Genomic DNA, 16,384 nt, shown 5'->3' with positions numbered 1-16,384 from the left:
TATTTTCTCTTTCTGTCTTTGTTTATATAAAAATGGCGTCCGTTTGCTATGTTACAAAACGTGGTGGTAACCGGCTACAAAGTTTTTTTAGCTGATTGTTTGCTATTAATATTTTTATGTAAATTTCCAAGGTAACTAAGTTTAACCTATAAAATTTTTAACGTGATGGGTATTATTTTAAATTAGTCAAAAAATCCGCTTAAATTACAATGTAAGTAGTTTTATTATATGCGGTTGGATATTACATGCGTAAGCAACATCATGCGCAACAAGGTTTTTCTAGGTGTAAATCTTAAGTTGGAATTTACGCTTGGAAAAGCGAAATATATTTATTTAAAGAAAATTGTTTGTTATAGTGAAATGCCATATTTTTTATTCTCATTCTTTTGTAGGTGGCAACATATTAACCTTAAACAAATAGATTAACCTTTGAATACTGTAGCTTATCCATATAGCCTTACAAGTTCGGCAAAATGCGATTTAAATTTCGATGAAAAGGTTTTAAAAACAAAAAATCTTTGGTTACTTATCTACACTGGGACTTTTGTGTTAGAATTCGGTTTAAAGAGACCACTTACGATTGGCATTTAATATTACGTCATATGGCCAGCTTATTTTGTTAGCACAATGCTGTATGTGAAGATGCAACAAAGTTATGTAAAACATAATTTAAATGATATAACACTTTTTCCGCAAATTGCAATTAGCAAACACGTAGCTTACAATCACGATAAATAGTATGTTGTTAAACAAGCAAAATCAACCTAATCCCAGGACAACCTTAAACCAGTTTTTGTCGATTTTGGTTTCAATATCCTAATACAAATTAGTATGATGTGGTTTTCCATTTAAGCTTAAGCGGTTTTGTATTTCATGACAACATGTAATTATAGCAGCTGCATGAACAATGCTCTTTTACAAGTCAAGTACATTTTCATTGGCTTAAAATCTGTTGATCGCCAACTTTCTCTAACTTTGTGAGGCGATGATGACGTTAGAAAATTTGCATCGGTCATACCTATCTATATCTCTTCCGGCTGATTTTTGTCGATAATAAATATATCGTGATTCATTTCGGATGTCAGCAATAATAAAATAATTCATAAGAGCTAACAAATATTTTTTGTTTTTTAATAAAGTGGTTTTTATTTTTGGGAACGGGAGAAAATTGTTGACGGCGACAACTTATTATTTTGTGGTATTTCCATGCTGATCAAATCTATTTTTTCTTAAACGTGTAACACCCACTTACCTATTTTAATTTGCTATATAAACAGCAAACTAATTAATAAAAATCATATTTTTACAAATCAACCAACCAAGTAAAGTCAGGACAACAATACAAATTTAAAAACAGGTAGAAAAAATAATTTTGTAATAGGTGTTTTCTAAAACGCTAAACCCTTACAAAAATTAAATTTATGAAATTTTCTTTTTAAATGTTAATTGGTTGTAACGATTTTTATAATATTTCTAAAACTTTTTCCTTTTTTTTAGATTAGATCGTGAAAGTTTGCGAAATTCGAACCAATCAGTAAACGCTAAAGGCAACCTGCTACGCCCTTCGTACCTTATAAATACAAGAGGAACAACGAAGTAAATTCATTCTGCGCAATACTTAGTCTTGAACAGTTCTACAACAAAGAAACTAAAGAAATAAGTAATGTTGCGACTAGTTTTTGCAATCTTTTTGTTCGCATTAGTGCACGCTCAAACACGTAAGTAAAAAATATTTAATTTTTTTAATTTTAAATTTAGCCTTTTACATATCGTAAATTTTTTTGCTTAACAAGAATAATTATTTTTTTAATGCAGCCTAAAAAAACTAAGTTTTTTTTTTGCGCGAAAAATAAATACGTTAACTTTTAAAATTAAATTTGTAATGTAGTAAAAATAATATATTTTTTTTAAAACAAGATAAATAAATTAAATTGTAACTAATTTATTTCGAATGTCGATGTCAGTTGAGTTAAACTACATCACCATTAAACCCGTCGTTTAAATTGCATAAAACTTCTACGTCACATGCTTTAAGTGGTTTTTCCGACGATCTATTATGACGTACAATTAATTAAAGACTTATTGCTATTTCGTTAACGACAGTTCAATAATATAACGTCTTTATAATTATAATAATATAACGTCTTTATAATTATAAACGGCGGGATTGCATAGGGTTATACGTACTTCGTGCAATAAATTTGTGATATAAAATAAAAATTAATAATTTAAAAAGTTTAAAAAAAAATAATTTATTGCAATTTGTAAAAAAAATATTTTCATGTTTAGAGATTGATCCTCCCACTAACACTAAAATAAGATGGGCTGATGTTCGCCCAACCGGTTTCAAAGTTACGTGGTCTGGTCCCGCCAACGCTCATATGTACAACGTTAACTTGTACGAAAAGTATTCCAAAATACCGATGAGGGAATACGAAAACGTCACTGACGAATATCTTGTGGTAAATGACAATTTACATTATTTTTAACGATGACTCAATTCTTAAAACTAAAGTTTGGAAATAAGACCAAACATTTTACTAAAATGCGATTTTGTAAATTAAAATTTGTTAAAGATGTAAAAAAAGTTATACTAAAAACCAATCTTAAAATAAAATATTTATCCGTTTTTGATCAAATAAGTTTTTTTTCATATAGCAATTCTCATAATGTTAACATTTTATTTTGTTGTAGATTCGCGATCTTTCGTTGTACACAGTATACGGGGTGCAAGTTCAATGCGTTGGTAAAGATGGTTCCCTGAGTAAATTTGGTCGACCTGGCAGAACTCAAACTTTCGGAAGACCAATGACCACCGTAAGTTTTCAGAAAAAAATTAAAGAAAAAGGTTAATTCCGCTAAATTTCCGCGGGTTACTCGAAAGTGTTGTTTGCATTTGGTCTATATTTAGGGAATAAATTGGTTAAAAACATGTTTATGGGGACAACTGCAAAATCATGTTTTTTACGGTGGCAATAACATTGGACTGTTATTTGTTTATTGTAGATTAACTATTCCGATTTTTCTAGATTTTATCTCTTGACTCAAATCATTATGGAGATCATAATATTTTGACAGATTAGTAGAAATTGTATTTTGCAAATTTGCGGTTATTAGATACAGTTAATGTTTACCTTTCTTGTAAGGAATCGTGAAAATATTGCGTTAAAAATAATCCGTTGGTTGAAGTTGAAATGCACGTACACATTGTTGTCACAACGTTGATTCAGCAATTCGTTGTTTGTAAAAAATGCTTCGTTTAAAATAAATTTTAATTTTTTAGACAACAACAACAGTGGCGCCTAGTCAACCAACTCCTATAGGAGAATGTGGTATCGGTAAGTTTACTTGCGAGTCTAATGTGACTGAGTGTATTGATGAATCTTGGTGGTGTGATAAAAAGAAGGATTGCCAGGATGGCTCGGATGAAAAAGATTGCCCAGGTATAGATCATTCTAAGCTAACTCTTAATTTAAAGCTTTTAAATTGAAACACATGCATGGAAAGATAGTCTAAGTCTTACTGTACATATAAATTAACAAATGTTTTTTTTTATACTTTGCTTTAACATTTTGGAAAACTAATTGTTTGACATTAAGGATCTTGTGAAGTGATTCTCGACTTCCACTCGGCTGGCAACTTTTCTTGTAGTCGATTCAATTCACCGCGAAGTGCTTGCTTCTTTCAATGTAATGGAGATTTCTTACGAAAAGGGCCTTGGTACACAATGTGCGTGCAACGAAAATGGTCTAGAGATATTCCAACTTGCGTTCGTAAGTTTCTTCGGTTAACTGTTATTAAAATACTCAATACCTCACAAAATAAAACATTGTTAAAACTTGGGTGTTTTAATAAATTATTTAATTCAATACTTGATCAAAATTGTTTTTACTTTTATTTAGTTAAAGCACCTAAAAATGTTCGGGTAGTAAATGATGGAACTCGACAAGATACGATTGAAATCGAATTCGAAGGAATTCTCTCAGCTGAAGACTACGTCATTGAATCTGTGACAGACGTTGCTACAGGTCAAGCAGTGCCGGTAAACACTTTCTTTTTTAAATTTTGAAATCTTCGGTAGTATAGCAATCATCTCGTCACACTGACCTTTAAAGATGATTATGTATCGTTTTATTGATGGTAGATTTAATTAGGTTTAACAAAATTAAAAAGAGTTTGAATAGTTTTAAGTGTCGACCTTAAATATTTTCACCTAAAAACAATAAATCATCTACTACGAATTTTCGCGTCACCAACCATTAAATCTTAGGTAGTAATCATATTTCGTGGCCTTTAATGAGATAACATCTTGTCTAAACAGAACTTCTATGTTGTGCTTAACTAGCAAGGTTTCTGTGCTGACATGCACCCTATATATGCAACGAATTGGTGTAAAAAATGTGATATCGAGTAATCAGATAGCCTTTAAAGGTCACTTTAACGCTATTTGTTTACAGTGATTTATAGGGATCCCTTCGTCGTCCTTTCAGTCCTAACATGTTAAACATATAGTAACCCAAACTTATGTTTTAAAGCTCCTTAAAATTAACACTGTTTTATTTTAAGACGGCCAGTTTCGAATACGATTTTGTGTTGGACAACCTTTTTATGGGATTTGTTACCGGATTGGAGAGTAGAAAGCAATACCGGATTTCAATTGCAGCTTTGGACAGTGACAATGTGCGTGGTGTTGGCTCCCGACCAGTAGTAGGTCGAACAGGTAAACTTTTTCTTTTTATAACTAACTTAAAATGCAAGATTAACTTAACATTTTTAGTTGTTATATTATTAGTTCAATTCCTATTGCGTTATATTAGAAATTTAAATTTTTATTTTTTAGCCCAAGAAAATGACAGAGCAAAGGAAGAGGCAACAACCCAAAGAATGGTCACACGATTTTAAAACGCACAGCACCGCATTGTAAAATATATTATCGCGCTTGAGTAACTTTTTTGGATTTTTATTGTTTTACAAAGTATTTTATTGCTTTCGGAATAATATTGCTTTTTGTTTAGTTATTGCTTGTAATGTATGTTGGTCATAATAAAAAAATATATATATAGCAACTTTCGTAAATTAATCCTAACAGATTGATGGTCCTAGTGTTCAATTAAAAAGTATGTTTAGTACGTTGCTTTATTAAAAAAAAAGTTACTTGAGACCTGCTTAAAGTATAAAGATATAAACTCATCCACCTAAAAGAAATTTATTTTATGGTTTACTGCAAATTAATATTTTATTGGCAAGTTTAAGTAAAAAAACATGCAACAGTAAATTAAATCTTAACTAAAAACATAATTATATACAAAGAAATCAAAACCTACAAAAGACAGGGCAATAAGTTTGTTTTAAATATCCCTGAATTAATACAAAATAATTATTTTATATCATCAAAAAACAAAAACTTTACATCTTGTTAGTGTTTAAAAATTTTTTGATTTGCATTTGATGCAAACTAAAAATTAAAACGCAATTGTTAGAAAAATAACATTTGATAAAAATTGCACAATATTGCTGAAAAAAAAAAAAGTACAAAAATAGAAAACCATTTCAACGAAAATTTATCAGTTTACATTAACTTGGTTTGATAGATATCTATAAAGTGTTGACAAAACTCGAGAAACATGAATTTTCGATGGACGTATCACTGTTCAGTGTATTACAAACATGTGTCGGAGTGTTTGTTTTTATAACAAATTACAAACCGATATTTTTTTATAAATATTTTTAAATTTGGGTTAACCAAACGTAGAATCACGTGACATAACGCTGGGCCAATCACGATTTAGATAAGATCGCTAAGATTACACCAAGATTTTGTGAATCATCGGGCAATATTTTATTTGCGGTTTTCCCTATCTTAATTGCGGTATCGACAGGAATTTCCCAACTTGGTTAACAACATAAACAATATTGTCTTTAATTTAATAATTGGGTTCCTTTTAAAATGCCTACATGTTCATTTTGTGCTAAAAATACAACGTACCATCACCATTCGATCGCATGTTTCGTTTTCTATCATGATATGCATAAAAGATTACACAAAAGATAAAAAATGTCAAAAAGGGTCAAATGATTAGGGCAATATTGTGATACAATTTCCTCGCGTGACCACATAAAATTGATCCGACTAAAAATGAAAGTAATTTAGATTTGTATCTCAAAACGATCAAATTTTAAAATTTAATAAAAAGTGTTTCAATGGAAGCAAAACGTTTTCAAACGGGTTTTGTTTTAAACTTGTGGTTAAAAATTTAATTAGTTGAGGCGTTATGTAAATTCTATGGATGATATGTTGTCATTTTAGGAAAGGTCGTAATACAGATTACCATGTTAGATTTATATCAATATGACCTTGGCAATCCTTTAAAAATAATATACAAAGTAATCGTTCCGCCCGATCAGAACCTTTTAAACTGTTTTGGGTGAGTTAAACAGATAGCATTTTCCCAAAATATTGCATGGTAAAAAAAGTAAAAGTCATTTTATTAAAATATGAAGGGCCTTATTCGCATAACATGCCTGTACCTTAGATAATGGAACTTAAAATATCTTGTCACGTGCATATGACCTCAGTTTCCGGCTCTTAGCTGTATCCATTCAATGCTAAAAAAAATTAAATTTAAATGTTTTAAAAAAATCAAGTTTCCGCTTAAGGATATGTAATTTACTTGCTTAGGTATTGTTTTAAGATCAATCTTTATATATGGGTATGGTCCAGTTTTTTTTATGATTTTAAAAGTGTAAAAATATGGCGCTTCATAAAACACCACAGCTCTTAGCTTGCAAGATCTATGGTTCACATACCGTGCATAATAGTTGATCCAATGCCACCGGGTGCTTGCGCTAGAGGGGAAGTGGAATTGTGAGGGCGAATCACTGGTGCAAAAGCACTTTTCTTGTTAATTCCAGTTATCATGTTTGCGGGAGAGAAACTAAAAATTCCTGGAGTTGGTGGAGTTGATGACATACTGTGACTATTATTAACTAAACAATAATAAGATGATAAAGTTTTTTTAGCTTGCCTTATAAGTGATCTTTTTCCAGTAATTTATATTTGCATTTCGAAATTTTTTAAAAGTTGGAAACTCTAAAAAAATTTTTGCAATTATTTTTTAAGCACGTGCGCTTGTTCTACAGCAAAGTTATAGTAGAAATACAGGCGTAGTTATACATAAACCTTTTTAATTAGACTTAGACAGAAAAATAGTTTTGACTGGTATACGATATGCTATTTGATTTGTAGATAGGTCGTTCTAGTTTTGCACAATGTTAGCAAGTCCGTTAGTTTAAACAAAAACGAACATCTACTTTCATTGTGGCAAACTGCAACGATATTGCTTTCGGTCAAATGCACTGATAGTGTTATGCCTCTACTATCTAGTATTACTTTAAAGTTGTTAGTGTACAACTAAAATTGTAGTTTTAGTAACAAATTAAACAAGTTAACTTACGTGTTGAACCGCTAAATATCCCGGTAGAGTTTGTCATGTTTGTAAAAGTTGGCCCCGGAGTCGAATAAGTGTTAAACGAAGGCGGACAGTTATACGGTGAGGGAGCTGGTACCGCCCCGACTGCAGTTATTCCCAAGCCTCCGATCACGCCTGGGTTAACACTATTAGGTGTTCCTTGTGGGGAATACCCGTTTCTGGGAGACACGCTGTTGCCCCTTGAGTAACCTAGATTGTAAAAAAGCGTTATAAAAAGATGCACATGGCTTGTATAATTTCGGTTATGCATCACTGCAATGGCTAAACTAAATGTACCTCACACTATGCAATAACTTAAATTTTATCACTAAATAGTATAGTTAAGTGTTATCTAAAGTAATAACCAATGTTAACAAACCTATCAAACCTGAATCACTCCCTGCAGTCTCATATCGATCCAACCCAGTTGGTGCAAATTGCGTCGATGCCGCTGCGGCAGCATAACCGTTCATCGCTGCAGCTGCCATAGCAACGCTCGCTGACTGGGGCACAAAACTTCCCGTAGGACCTGGTGGTGGTCCCAAATGAGATGGGTGATGCGTAACAGTGGGTGCTTGCCCCATTTGTCCATGTGAATTGTAGTTTCGACTGATTACAGCTTCCATAACGTCAGCAGCTCGCTTGAGGATGACCTCCTGTAAGTTAACAGTTTCGTTTTTTTTTTTTTTTTTTTTTTTTTAAATTGTTAAAATATTGATAATGAAACATTACCTTAAAAAATAATAATAAAATATAATGATAAAATATTACCTTGAAAAATATTAATAAAATATTACCTTGGGCAATCGTTCAGGGTCGCCGGGGTGTCTGGGAACAGTTTTTAGCAATCTTTGAAATCCATAATCAAGTGTTGGATCGTTTAGAGCTAAATTATATTAAAAAGTAAGTAAGATTTTTAATTTTTGTTCTTAATGTAAAACTACTTTACTTGTTATTTTTTTTAAAAGTACCTGTATAGACAAAACGTCCTGGGGAACCGCTGCAGAATTGTTTGTTTTTGTACGATAACGTGACTTCAACGACACCCGGTAGGTGGCGTGGTGGAGTTTGTACTCGAATCGCGTGAGGAGTGATCAACTAAAAAAACAAAACATAGCTGTTAAAGAATCGATTAATTTATTACCAAGGCTAAAAAATATATTCAAAGCTTGCAAAGAAAATACTTTCAGGTTTAAAGATATATTGTAACTCTTACCTCACTCCAAACAACCATCGAACCAAAAACGACTTGGATTCCATCAAAGAAGTTGTCTCCAACAATTATTACTGTAGCTCCTCCTGATGTCCATCCTTCAGCAGGATTAATCGCCTTAATCGATGGTGTTGCTAAACATAAAAGAAATCATTTGCCCCACTGTTAATAAGCATCGTTTTATGTTTGATTACAGCAACGCGGGTTTGTATATCGAATACGAGTAATTAATTATTGAAACCACAAATGAAGAACCTATAGCACTGTCCCAATGGGGCTACAAGATAGGTGCGTAGTCCTATAGTTAATCAATACTTTTACTACGATTCTTAAAACTATGGTTCTGTGTGTATATTGGCATAAATCAATCCGGCCTCGTGTACAATCAAAATTCCTGCGGGAATTTGATCTTTAATTGTCGGGTTCGATTGCGGTATTCTCCCGCGATTACCTTAAACATTTCTCTGATTCTTTAATTAGTGCTTAATCAATGATAGGGAAGCCAAAAAACTAGAAGTATTTTGTTAATTAAAATAATATGATTATATTTATTAAAATCAATTCAAATGGAACTAAATTTTGACGTCAGCGTCATGCGTCCTCAAATTGTTTTAAAAATGATTCATCAATTTAAAGGGTAAGTTCCTAGTCCAATGAACAATTAAAGTTCTTCCCTAATAGAGATTTATGTGACGTATATATTAGTCACGTGAAAAACATTAAGGAATTGATTGACAAGAACAACTGAAAGTTTATTTGATTTAATTATAAGGAAACCTATTGACAATAATAAAGATATTTCAGACACAACAAACTCTAAAACGACCAAAGGCGTTTAGTTTTACCAAAATATCAACTAACTGCGTTTGTGATATTTGAAATGATTTTAAAAAGGGTTAATTTCTCTTGGGTATTGATATTCATTAAGATATAAAACCTAGGTTAAGTTACAAATAGTCTTAGCCTAATTTAACTCTAATTTTTTTTATACACTTTTTCTTTTATCTATACCAGAGTCGTTTAAGCATAGGAATTTTACAAATTGAATTGTAAACAAATTTTAAATGACTAAACTTATTTTATTTAAGATTATATTATTTAAATGTTTACCATCTGTGGGCTCCACTCTTTTGGCTCGTCTTCCATGTTTTGAGTTGTTGTGCACAAACATGTTATCAGAAACTGCTAACACGTGACCATCGACCCTCACAGTTGATGACACGACGACCTGAAACCTTCGCATGTCACGTGGGTTGCCTGCGTTCTTTAAACAGTTCTGGTTGCATTTGAGGAAAAACTTTAGAAAGTATCTAAAATAAAACATATTAATTGTTTAACAGATTATCGCCATTTTATTTCCAAATCAACATTTGGTTCAATATAGTTAGTAAGAGTTGCAACAATGTTATTTAGCAGAGTCAATCAAAAAATGGCTTTTTTTGTTTCATTTTTGTAGGCATCTTTAAGGTTTTTACATTTTCCGTTTTTAATAAAAACAAAAACGGTAATCAGGTTAAATCTTGTTGTTAATAAATCTCTTCAGATTTTACAAAAATTTTCTAAAAATTACATTTTGCCTCTTTCTTTATCCGATTCTCCTGCTTAGCGAGCGACATGAAATAAATAATTGATTACATTTTAGTATTTTTAGCCATCAGAGCGACAGGTTTAACGAAGCAAAACGGTTTTTATTGTAACAAATTTATGTTTAAAAGCTCAGCAATGCGTATTGTTATTTTTAAATCAGAAAAGTTTGTATTGATAATGTAAACCGCATGGGTAGGTAATCAAGCGAGTTTAAAAATTAAAATACCTAAACTTAATAAAATATCATGCTTATAATATTAAATTTTTTATATTGTCATTTTAGTCCAATAATAAAACAATTAAGTGTTCTCGCTTCTTGTTTGTAGCGAAAAATCTCGATCCGCTCGTCACAGTCATTACGGGTAATAATTAGCGACATAAAAGGGGAAAGCATGTACGAGCATATGCCGCATAAATTTTAAACAACGGGCCCTAATGTGCGGAACGAAGTAGCTAATAGTAAGCAAGTTTGTCCCATTAAAGAATAGTAAATGGCCGATAATCTGCTGCGACTTGCGGACAGATTGCTGTTTTTATTTCCTGGATTTGGGCTAATATTTCAGCTTATTTGTTGGAAATTGCTAAAATTTAGTTAATCACTTCCGAAATTTTTTGTTACCACTATTTACTACATTGTCGCATTTTATAAATTAAGTTTTAAAAAAATTATAGGCTGCATCAAAATTTGGGAACTAAGTATCCTTAATTTTAATTTTTTTTTGTTTAAAATTTCCAATAATAAAATAGTTTACCTTTCTATAACAACGGGATCTGACGGAGTTTCATTTCTATTTCCACAACTTTTCTTATCACAGCAGCGACTAAAAACAAAAATATATTAAAATGGATGCTTTAGTTTTCCCGCTAAAACAAATTTTAAGAATTGTGTGTTTTGATATTTACCTGCACATTATTTCGTGTGTTAAAAGAACTCTTCTCATTTCGGGATTTTTATCCTGGCCCTCGTAGATAATTGACTGCAAAATACATATTTTAATATAATTTTATTATTACAATTAAAAATAGGAAAAGTTCAAACTGTATAATTTGAATAAGTGGAGGTTAATTTTACCTGTTTTGTTGCTGAATCAATAAGTCGGACGAATACATCTTGCTCCATTCGTAATCCTGTAAAAAAAAATCCTTTTTAGAAAATAACTTGTAAATTAAAATTGTTTAAAACAAATAGATAGTTTTTAAATACGGCAAAATTTGTTTAAGAAAATAAAAACAGGCATCAATTTTAAATTATCGTACGGCCAAACTTAAGCAATATTTCTGCGGTAATAAAGCGCTGTATTGCATGAGACAAAAGTTAACAGATGTTATAGTGTCTCTTATGTGCATAAAAGTCTGTTCCGTCACCCAATATAATGCAGGACGGCGTTAAACAGCAGATCAATGAAATCGATCAAGTCATTTCGTTTCTTCGGTGGATCAATTATGTTCGTGGTCACGTGACCAGCTTTTTGTTATTACTTGTGGGACTATTGCGTATGCAAAACGAAATTAACTGTTCTCAAATTATTTTTTAAATTAATTTTAAAAGTTAAACATGTGGCCTTACCGGTACTGTATAAGAGTTGTAATCTGTAGTGAATTCCATTGTTCGTTTTTTCGCCAGAAACTTCCTAAAATATTTAAGTTTTTTAAATAAAAATATGAATTTACCATAAAGAAATTACAAAAAGTATTGCAATATTTTTATTTTTAAAATATATAAGGAGTAATTAAATAAATTTATACCGTTTCATTTTCGACAAATCCAACGAACGCACTTCTTTCAATCTCAATAGGTTGTCCCTGTCGATCGTACAACGCCAACACAAAGTGAAAAAAATTACTTTTTCTTAAATTACTTGGTGGTTGTTTTTCAAAATGGGCTCTATGAATTCCTACATTTGGGCTAAAAATATAAAATATTGCTTACAATTTTAAATAATTTCATAATTTAATATTTTTAATTTTTATAATTTAATTTATTTATTTATTGTCTGATTATTAACGTAAATTACAACTGGCTTTTACGATTTATGTTTTTCATCTTAGGATTACGATTTTTTAAACAAAATCGCGTAAGTCCATTAATCTAGAATTAACTCTCTATATCCTTGCGAAATAACGTTGTTGGCTATACCGTTAATTTATTACAAGATTACTAGCTTTTTAATTTAATGTTAATTTATAATTCAAACAATTACTCGAAAAAAACTTTCTTCTGTCTGACCGATTTTAAATTTGCCTTTTGCAAAATTAGAATATTAAGAAACAAAAAATACTCAGTAATTAATATTCTTTTTAATATTATCCTAATATTTATTAACACGACATTGTGCCTTTTGCTCGACTCTGTATCGATATGTTTCAATTTGACGTTTGCCGTAAAATAAATTACTGCCCCGGAAACCTCGGGGGGCCCTCGGCTGTCATTTTTAATTTTCACCTTTGCGACCCATCGTCTTTCGAACCAGTAAAAAACTTAACCCTTCAGGGAAAGATTGTAATTTTGAAAAATGAAAATTAATGAATCAATGTCCCCGTAATAAAATTTTAAAAAATATCACAAACTTGAAATGTAGTCAAACATTCTAATATGGGAAAATTTACATGTTTTCAATTTTTTTTTTTAAATATAATCAAGATTAAAAAAAAACTTAAAACTTACCTGGACATGGAAGTATCGACAAGACCGGTTTGCATCCATCCTCTTATTGCTGGTGATGAAACCAGTTGTTGGGAGGTCAGTGACGTCATATTTAGTTAAAACAAAAACTTTAATGAAAAAATAATTTGAACAAAAAAATTATGACAAAAATCTGAAACAAAAAGCCAACGAATTTATAAAATGTTTAATATGAAAACGAAAAATAGAGTCGGTTTATTCACATACAGACATAACTCCATTTTTTAATGTACCAAAAACTGACAAAAGTTGTCTTATTGCCTGGTTGTTAAAATTTGTAAAAAATCATTATCATCACCTATTCTTTAAACATATTACATTTTTTAAATAAGCATAAAAAAACGACTGAATACGACGATTTTTCGCGAGAAAATTAATATAACAAAACGCGCTAACTAAACGACAAATATTATATTTAAATTTTGAAACAATTAAATTAATTTCCTGTTTGAACTTAGCTACGACATTGTAATTAACTGCCAATAACATAACTTAAAATCCCTGACGGCCTTAAACGTTTAATTTATTTGAGTGTATTCCCTCTGTACCTAGGCTATGTTGAGCACAGTTTTCGCCTCTCTTCGGTATTAAGGTAATAGCGTCCGGGGACGACTTGCCCAAGCTTGCTAGCTACCAACGTCCACTGAGAGTTACAATGCTGTATTGATGTGTCCGTGGAGAAAACGCGAGTTTTAAACACGTTTCAAATCAAGAGGAACAGTGCACTCGGATGGAGAGAAAATGATTTGACTTGTGCGCCTTTTTCACCACTCTCTCTTCTCTTTCCCTCTCTCGTGCTTTCCAGCATGTGGAAAGATTGATTCTTATTTTTATAACTTCGTTAATAACCGGGCCGCCTGCATCTGTTGTTTTTTCGTAAGTGCAGGGCGGAATATCGTGGCAAGAACATTTTGCAATATTTTCTAAATATACTTTTTATATTAAACTAATGCTTCTTTTTTATTTATTGTATTTTAACAAAAATAAGTAAGTAGAAAATTTTAATCAAATTAATATTTTGATATGAAAATATATTTTTGGGACATATTTTTAAACTTCTTACATCCGACATTTTGTTTAAATATTACTAAGAAAACATTCTATCGGGCATCCTGTTTAATTGTTACTAAAACAATTAATTAATTAAAACAAATCAGGAAAGTGAGAAGTGAATTTTATTTTATTACCCACTTGTTTACAAGTTTTTTTTATAATTGGTGTAAATTTGTTCTATGAAACAATAGGGTATTGTTACGTCAAAATTGCGTCGTGCGCTTGCATAAAACAAACAAGAACGAGCACGCGCCATCGAGCCTAGGGTCTGGGCCGTCCTGCTGGGCGAAACAACAAAAACTTTTCAGTAGCGAAAATAGACAACAAAGAAAATTGCATTTGGAATGAAACAGATGGTTTGTACTGGAATATGCTCTTCTGCCAAGCAGTACAACACAAAAGAAAACGCGACTGACAGAATGACGGCCTGGATTTCTACCGAACATATTTTCAGCGCACTGCTATCTGCTTATTCGGCTTCGGAGTGCGTGGCCTTTCTAATTGGAAATCGATTTTAAGAATAAATTTTTAAAGTTGTGCGGATTTTTGAAATAAACATAAATAATTGTTAAACGATTTGCAAAGCGATGTAATTGTACTTGTTTGAAATAATATTACTTTTATTATATTTAAAATAACTAAGTAAGATTTGTTGAGGAATTTTAATAAATTTGCCAACTGTTAAATTTTCTCAGCGGATTGTGGTAACCTAAAACCAAACTTAACTCTGGCTTGGGAATATTCTAATATCAATCGAAAAACATTCTACGCTCAGTAAGACAAAAGAAAGCAGGTTCTTCGCAAACCAAATTAAAACAAAGGTTCTGCTGGGCCAAACATTCTCTAAGTTAATTCCCCAATGAAAATTTAAAAGCAATTTTAAATTAATAATTTTCCTGTTTTCGTAAGTTATCACCAATAAAGACATATCTCGCATGAGGAACGCACACCTAGGGACTTAAAATTAAAACTTTTTAGCGCAGAGAAGCAACACATCCTGCTATGTCAGGTTCTCAAGGGGGAATATTTTAATGTCATAATGAGGCCAATAGTTATGTTATAATCACATCGGCTGCTTTGGCGGGAAGAACCTGTTGTCTAGGATGGTTTTATCACTAAGATGTGTTGAATTTACGTCCTTTTATGCTAGGTTTGTCTTCGTTCGACCTCACAATATACAGCAAATGTCAATCTGCAGTTATAGTTTTACTTGTAGATCGATCGTTCCCAAAAATCGATATCCGCTAACTTCCTTCAGTTATAAGGTTCTTTTGAAATTTGTGACTTGGAATAAATGTTTTTAAACAAACAATAACTTTAACAATTACTTTTATCTTTTTTATATAAACAAAATACAGTAAACTTTTTTAAAACAATGAAGTTAAGTTTGTAAACTATTACATTAATTTTTGTCTTTTTTAAGGTAAACTTAAAAAAATGGCGACATATGGACATTAGTTAAAGCAAATGCCGTTAAATTAAGTATAACGAAATATTTTGGAGTAATGCGTTAATTGATGTCACAGTCAAGCCGACATTACTCTTATAAATATGAAGAGATGGCTTAAAATAGAAGGATTAGATCTGACGCGACGCAATCTCTTTTTTGTTTATTTAAATTAACAGATTGTCCCATTAAGTCATCCGGTGCAGAAGCGTTCAATAATATTTATTCATACAAAACAAAAAAATCCAATTTGAATATTTTAAACAAAAATGTTGCCTGACAAATTTTCATTTCAGGTTTTGACTTACAATTCTAGCTTACAGAACCGCTAAGTCGCTGCATGTGGCAATGATAAATGACGTTATGATATTGAAGTGTAGCCTAAATGGTGCCTGTTCGCAACGCAGCCTGTCATAAGACAATTCCAAGCACCCCGGTGAGTTTATGGATGATAAGTTAACAGCCATTTAAATTCAATTTTTCATTTCCGTTTTATATCAATAGTAATTTATTAGCGAACATTTTATTATCATTACATCATACTGGCGATTTAATTTTTGAAATATAATTTAATATTTTCAATTTTTGCATCAAGTCATAAAATACAAATATTACAAATTTTAATTTTACAAATAATGTAATTATACAAATAATTTAAAAATGCTACAGTGGGATAAGTATAAAATAATAAATCTGTTTTTTTCGAAAAAAAAATCTCAGTCGATAATTTTCATCCATAATTAATATCAGCGGCTTTTTTACCATCTAGCTCCATATGGCGCGTCTTGGAAAAGACAACCTTCGATCTTATAGGCTCATGGCACAGTATTAACCAAATTTTTGTATTGTGTCTTTTTTGTGTGTGACTAGCGAACTAGCTAGCGAGCTGTGAAAATGACAAGTTGACTTCGATGTATCATTCTTTGTCTCGA

The 16,384-nt window shown here is 31.2% G+C and overlaps 2 protein-coding genes across 3 annotated transcripts; one reads left to right on the top strand and one right to left on the bottom strand.

The window, feature by feature from the left end:
• The first annotated feature begins 1,308 nt into the window (after positions 1–1,308).
• LOC145743682 (uncharacterized) lies at positions 1,309–5,066 on the top strand. Its single transcript, XM_082561716.1, has 9 exons — positions 1,309–1,357; positions 1,498–1,718; positions 2,290–2,462; positions 2,695–2,817; positions 3,284–3,443; positions 3,600–3,773; positions 3,903–4,042; positions 4,567–4,720; positions 4,841–5,066. Exons 2-9 carry the CDS (start codon positions 1,664–1,666, stop codon positions 4,900–4,902), a joined length of 1,041 nt encoding a protein of 346 aa, XP_082417842.1. The 5' UTR covers positions 1,309–1,357; positions 1,498–1,663; the 3' UTR covers positions 4,903–5,066.
• Positions 5,067–5,385: 319 nt separating this feature from the next.
• LOC145743681 (transcription factor COE1-like) lies at positions 5,386–13,080 on the bottom strand. 2 transcript variants are annotated; one of them, XM_082561714.1, is made up of 14 exons: positions 12,935–13,080; positions 12,016–12,175; positions 11,837–11,900; positions 11,342–11,397; positions 11,173–11,246; positions 11,022–11,090; positions 9,793–9,992; positions 8,686–8,816; positions 8,441–8,567; positions 8,267–8,355; positions 7,849–8,125; positions 7,455–7,679; positions 6,808–6,987; positions 5,386–6,606 (listed from the first exon to the last, which is right to left on the bottom strand). In XM_082561714.1, the coding sequence occupies exons 1-14, from the start codon at positions 13,021–13,023 to the stop codon at positions 6,587–6,589; spliced, it is 1,761 nt and encodes a 586-aa protein (XP_082417840.1). In that variant the 5' UTR covers positions 13,024–13,080; the 3' UTR covers positions 5,386–6,586. The 2 variants fall into 2 exon arrangements, with proteins under 2 accessions (XP_082417840.1, XP_082417841.1); XM_082561715.1 differs by having other exon boundaries at positions 7,858–8,125.
• Between the last annotated feature and the right edge of the window lie 3,304 nt (positions 13,081–16,384).

This window comes from Corella eumyota, chromosome 2 (genome assembly GCF_963082875.1).
Source record: "Corella eumyota chromosome 2, kaCorEumy4.1, whole genome shotgun sequence".
NCBI lineage: Eukaryota > Metazoa > Chordata > Ascidiacea > Phlebobranchia > Corellidae > Corella > Corella eumyota.
The sequence above is the reverse complement of the archived record's forward strand: the minus strand, read 5'-3'. Positions and strand labels throughout refer to the sequence as shown.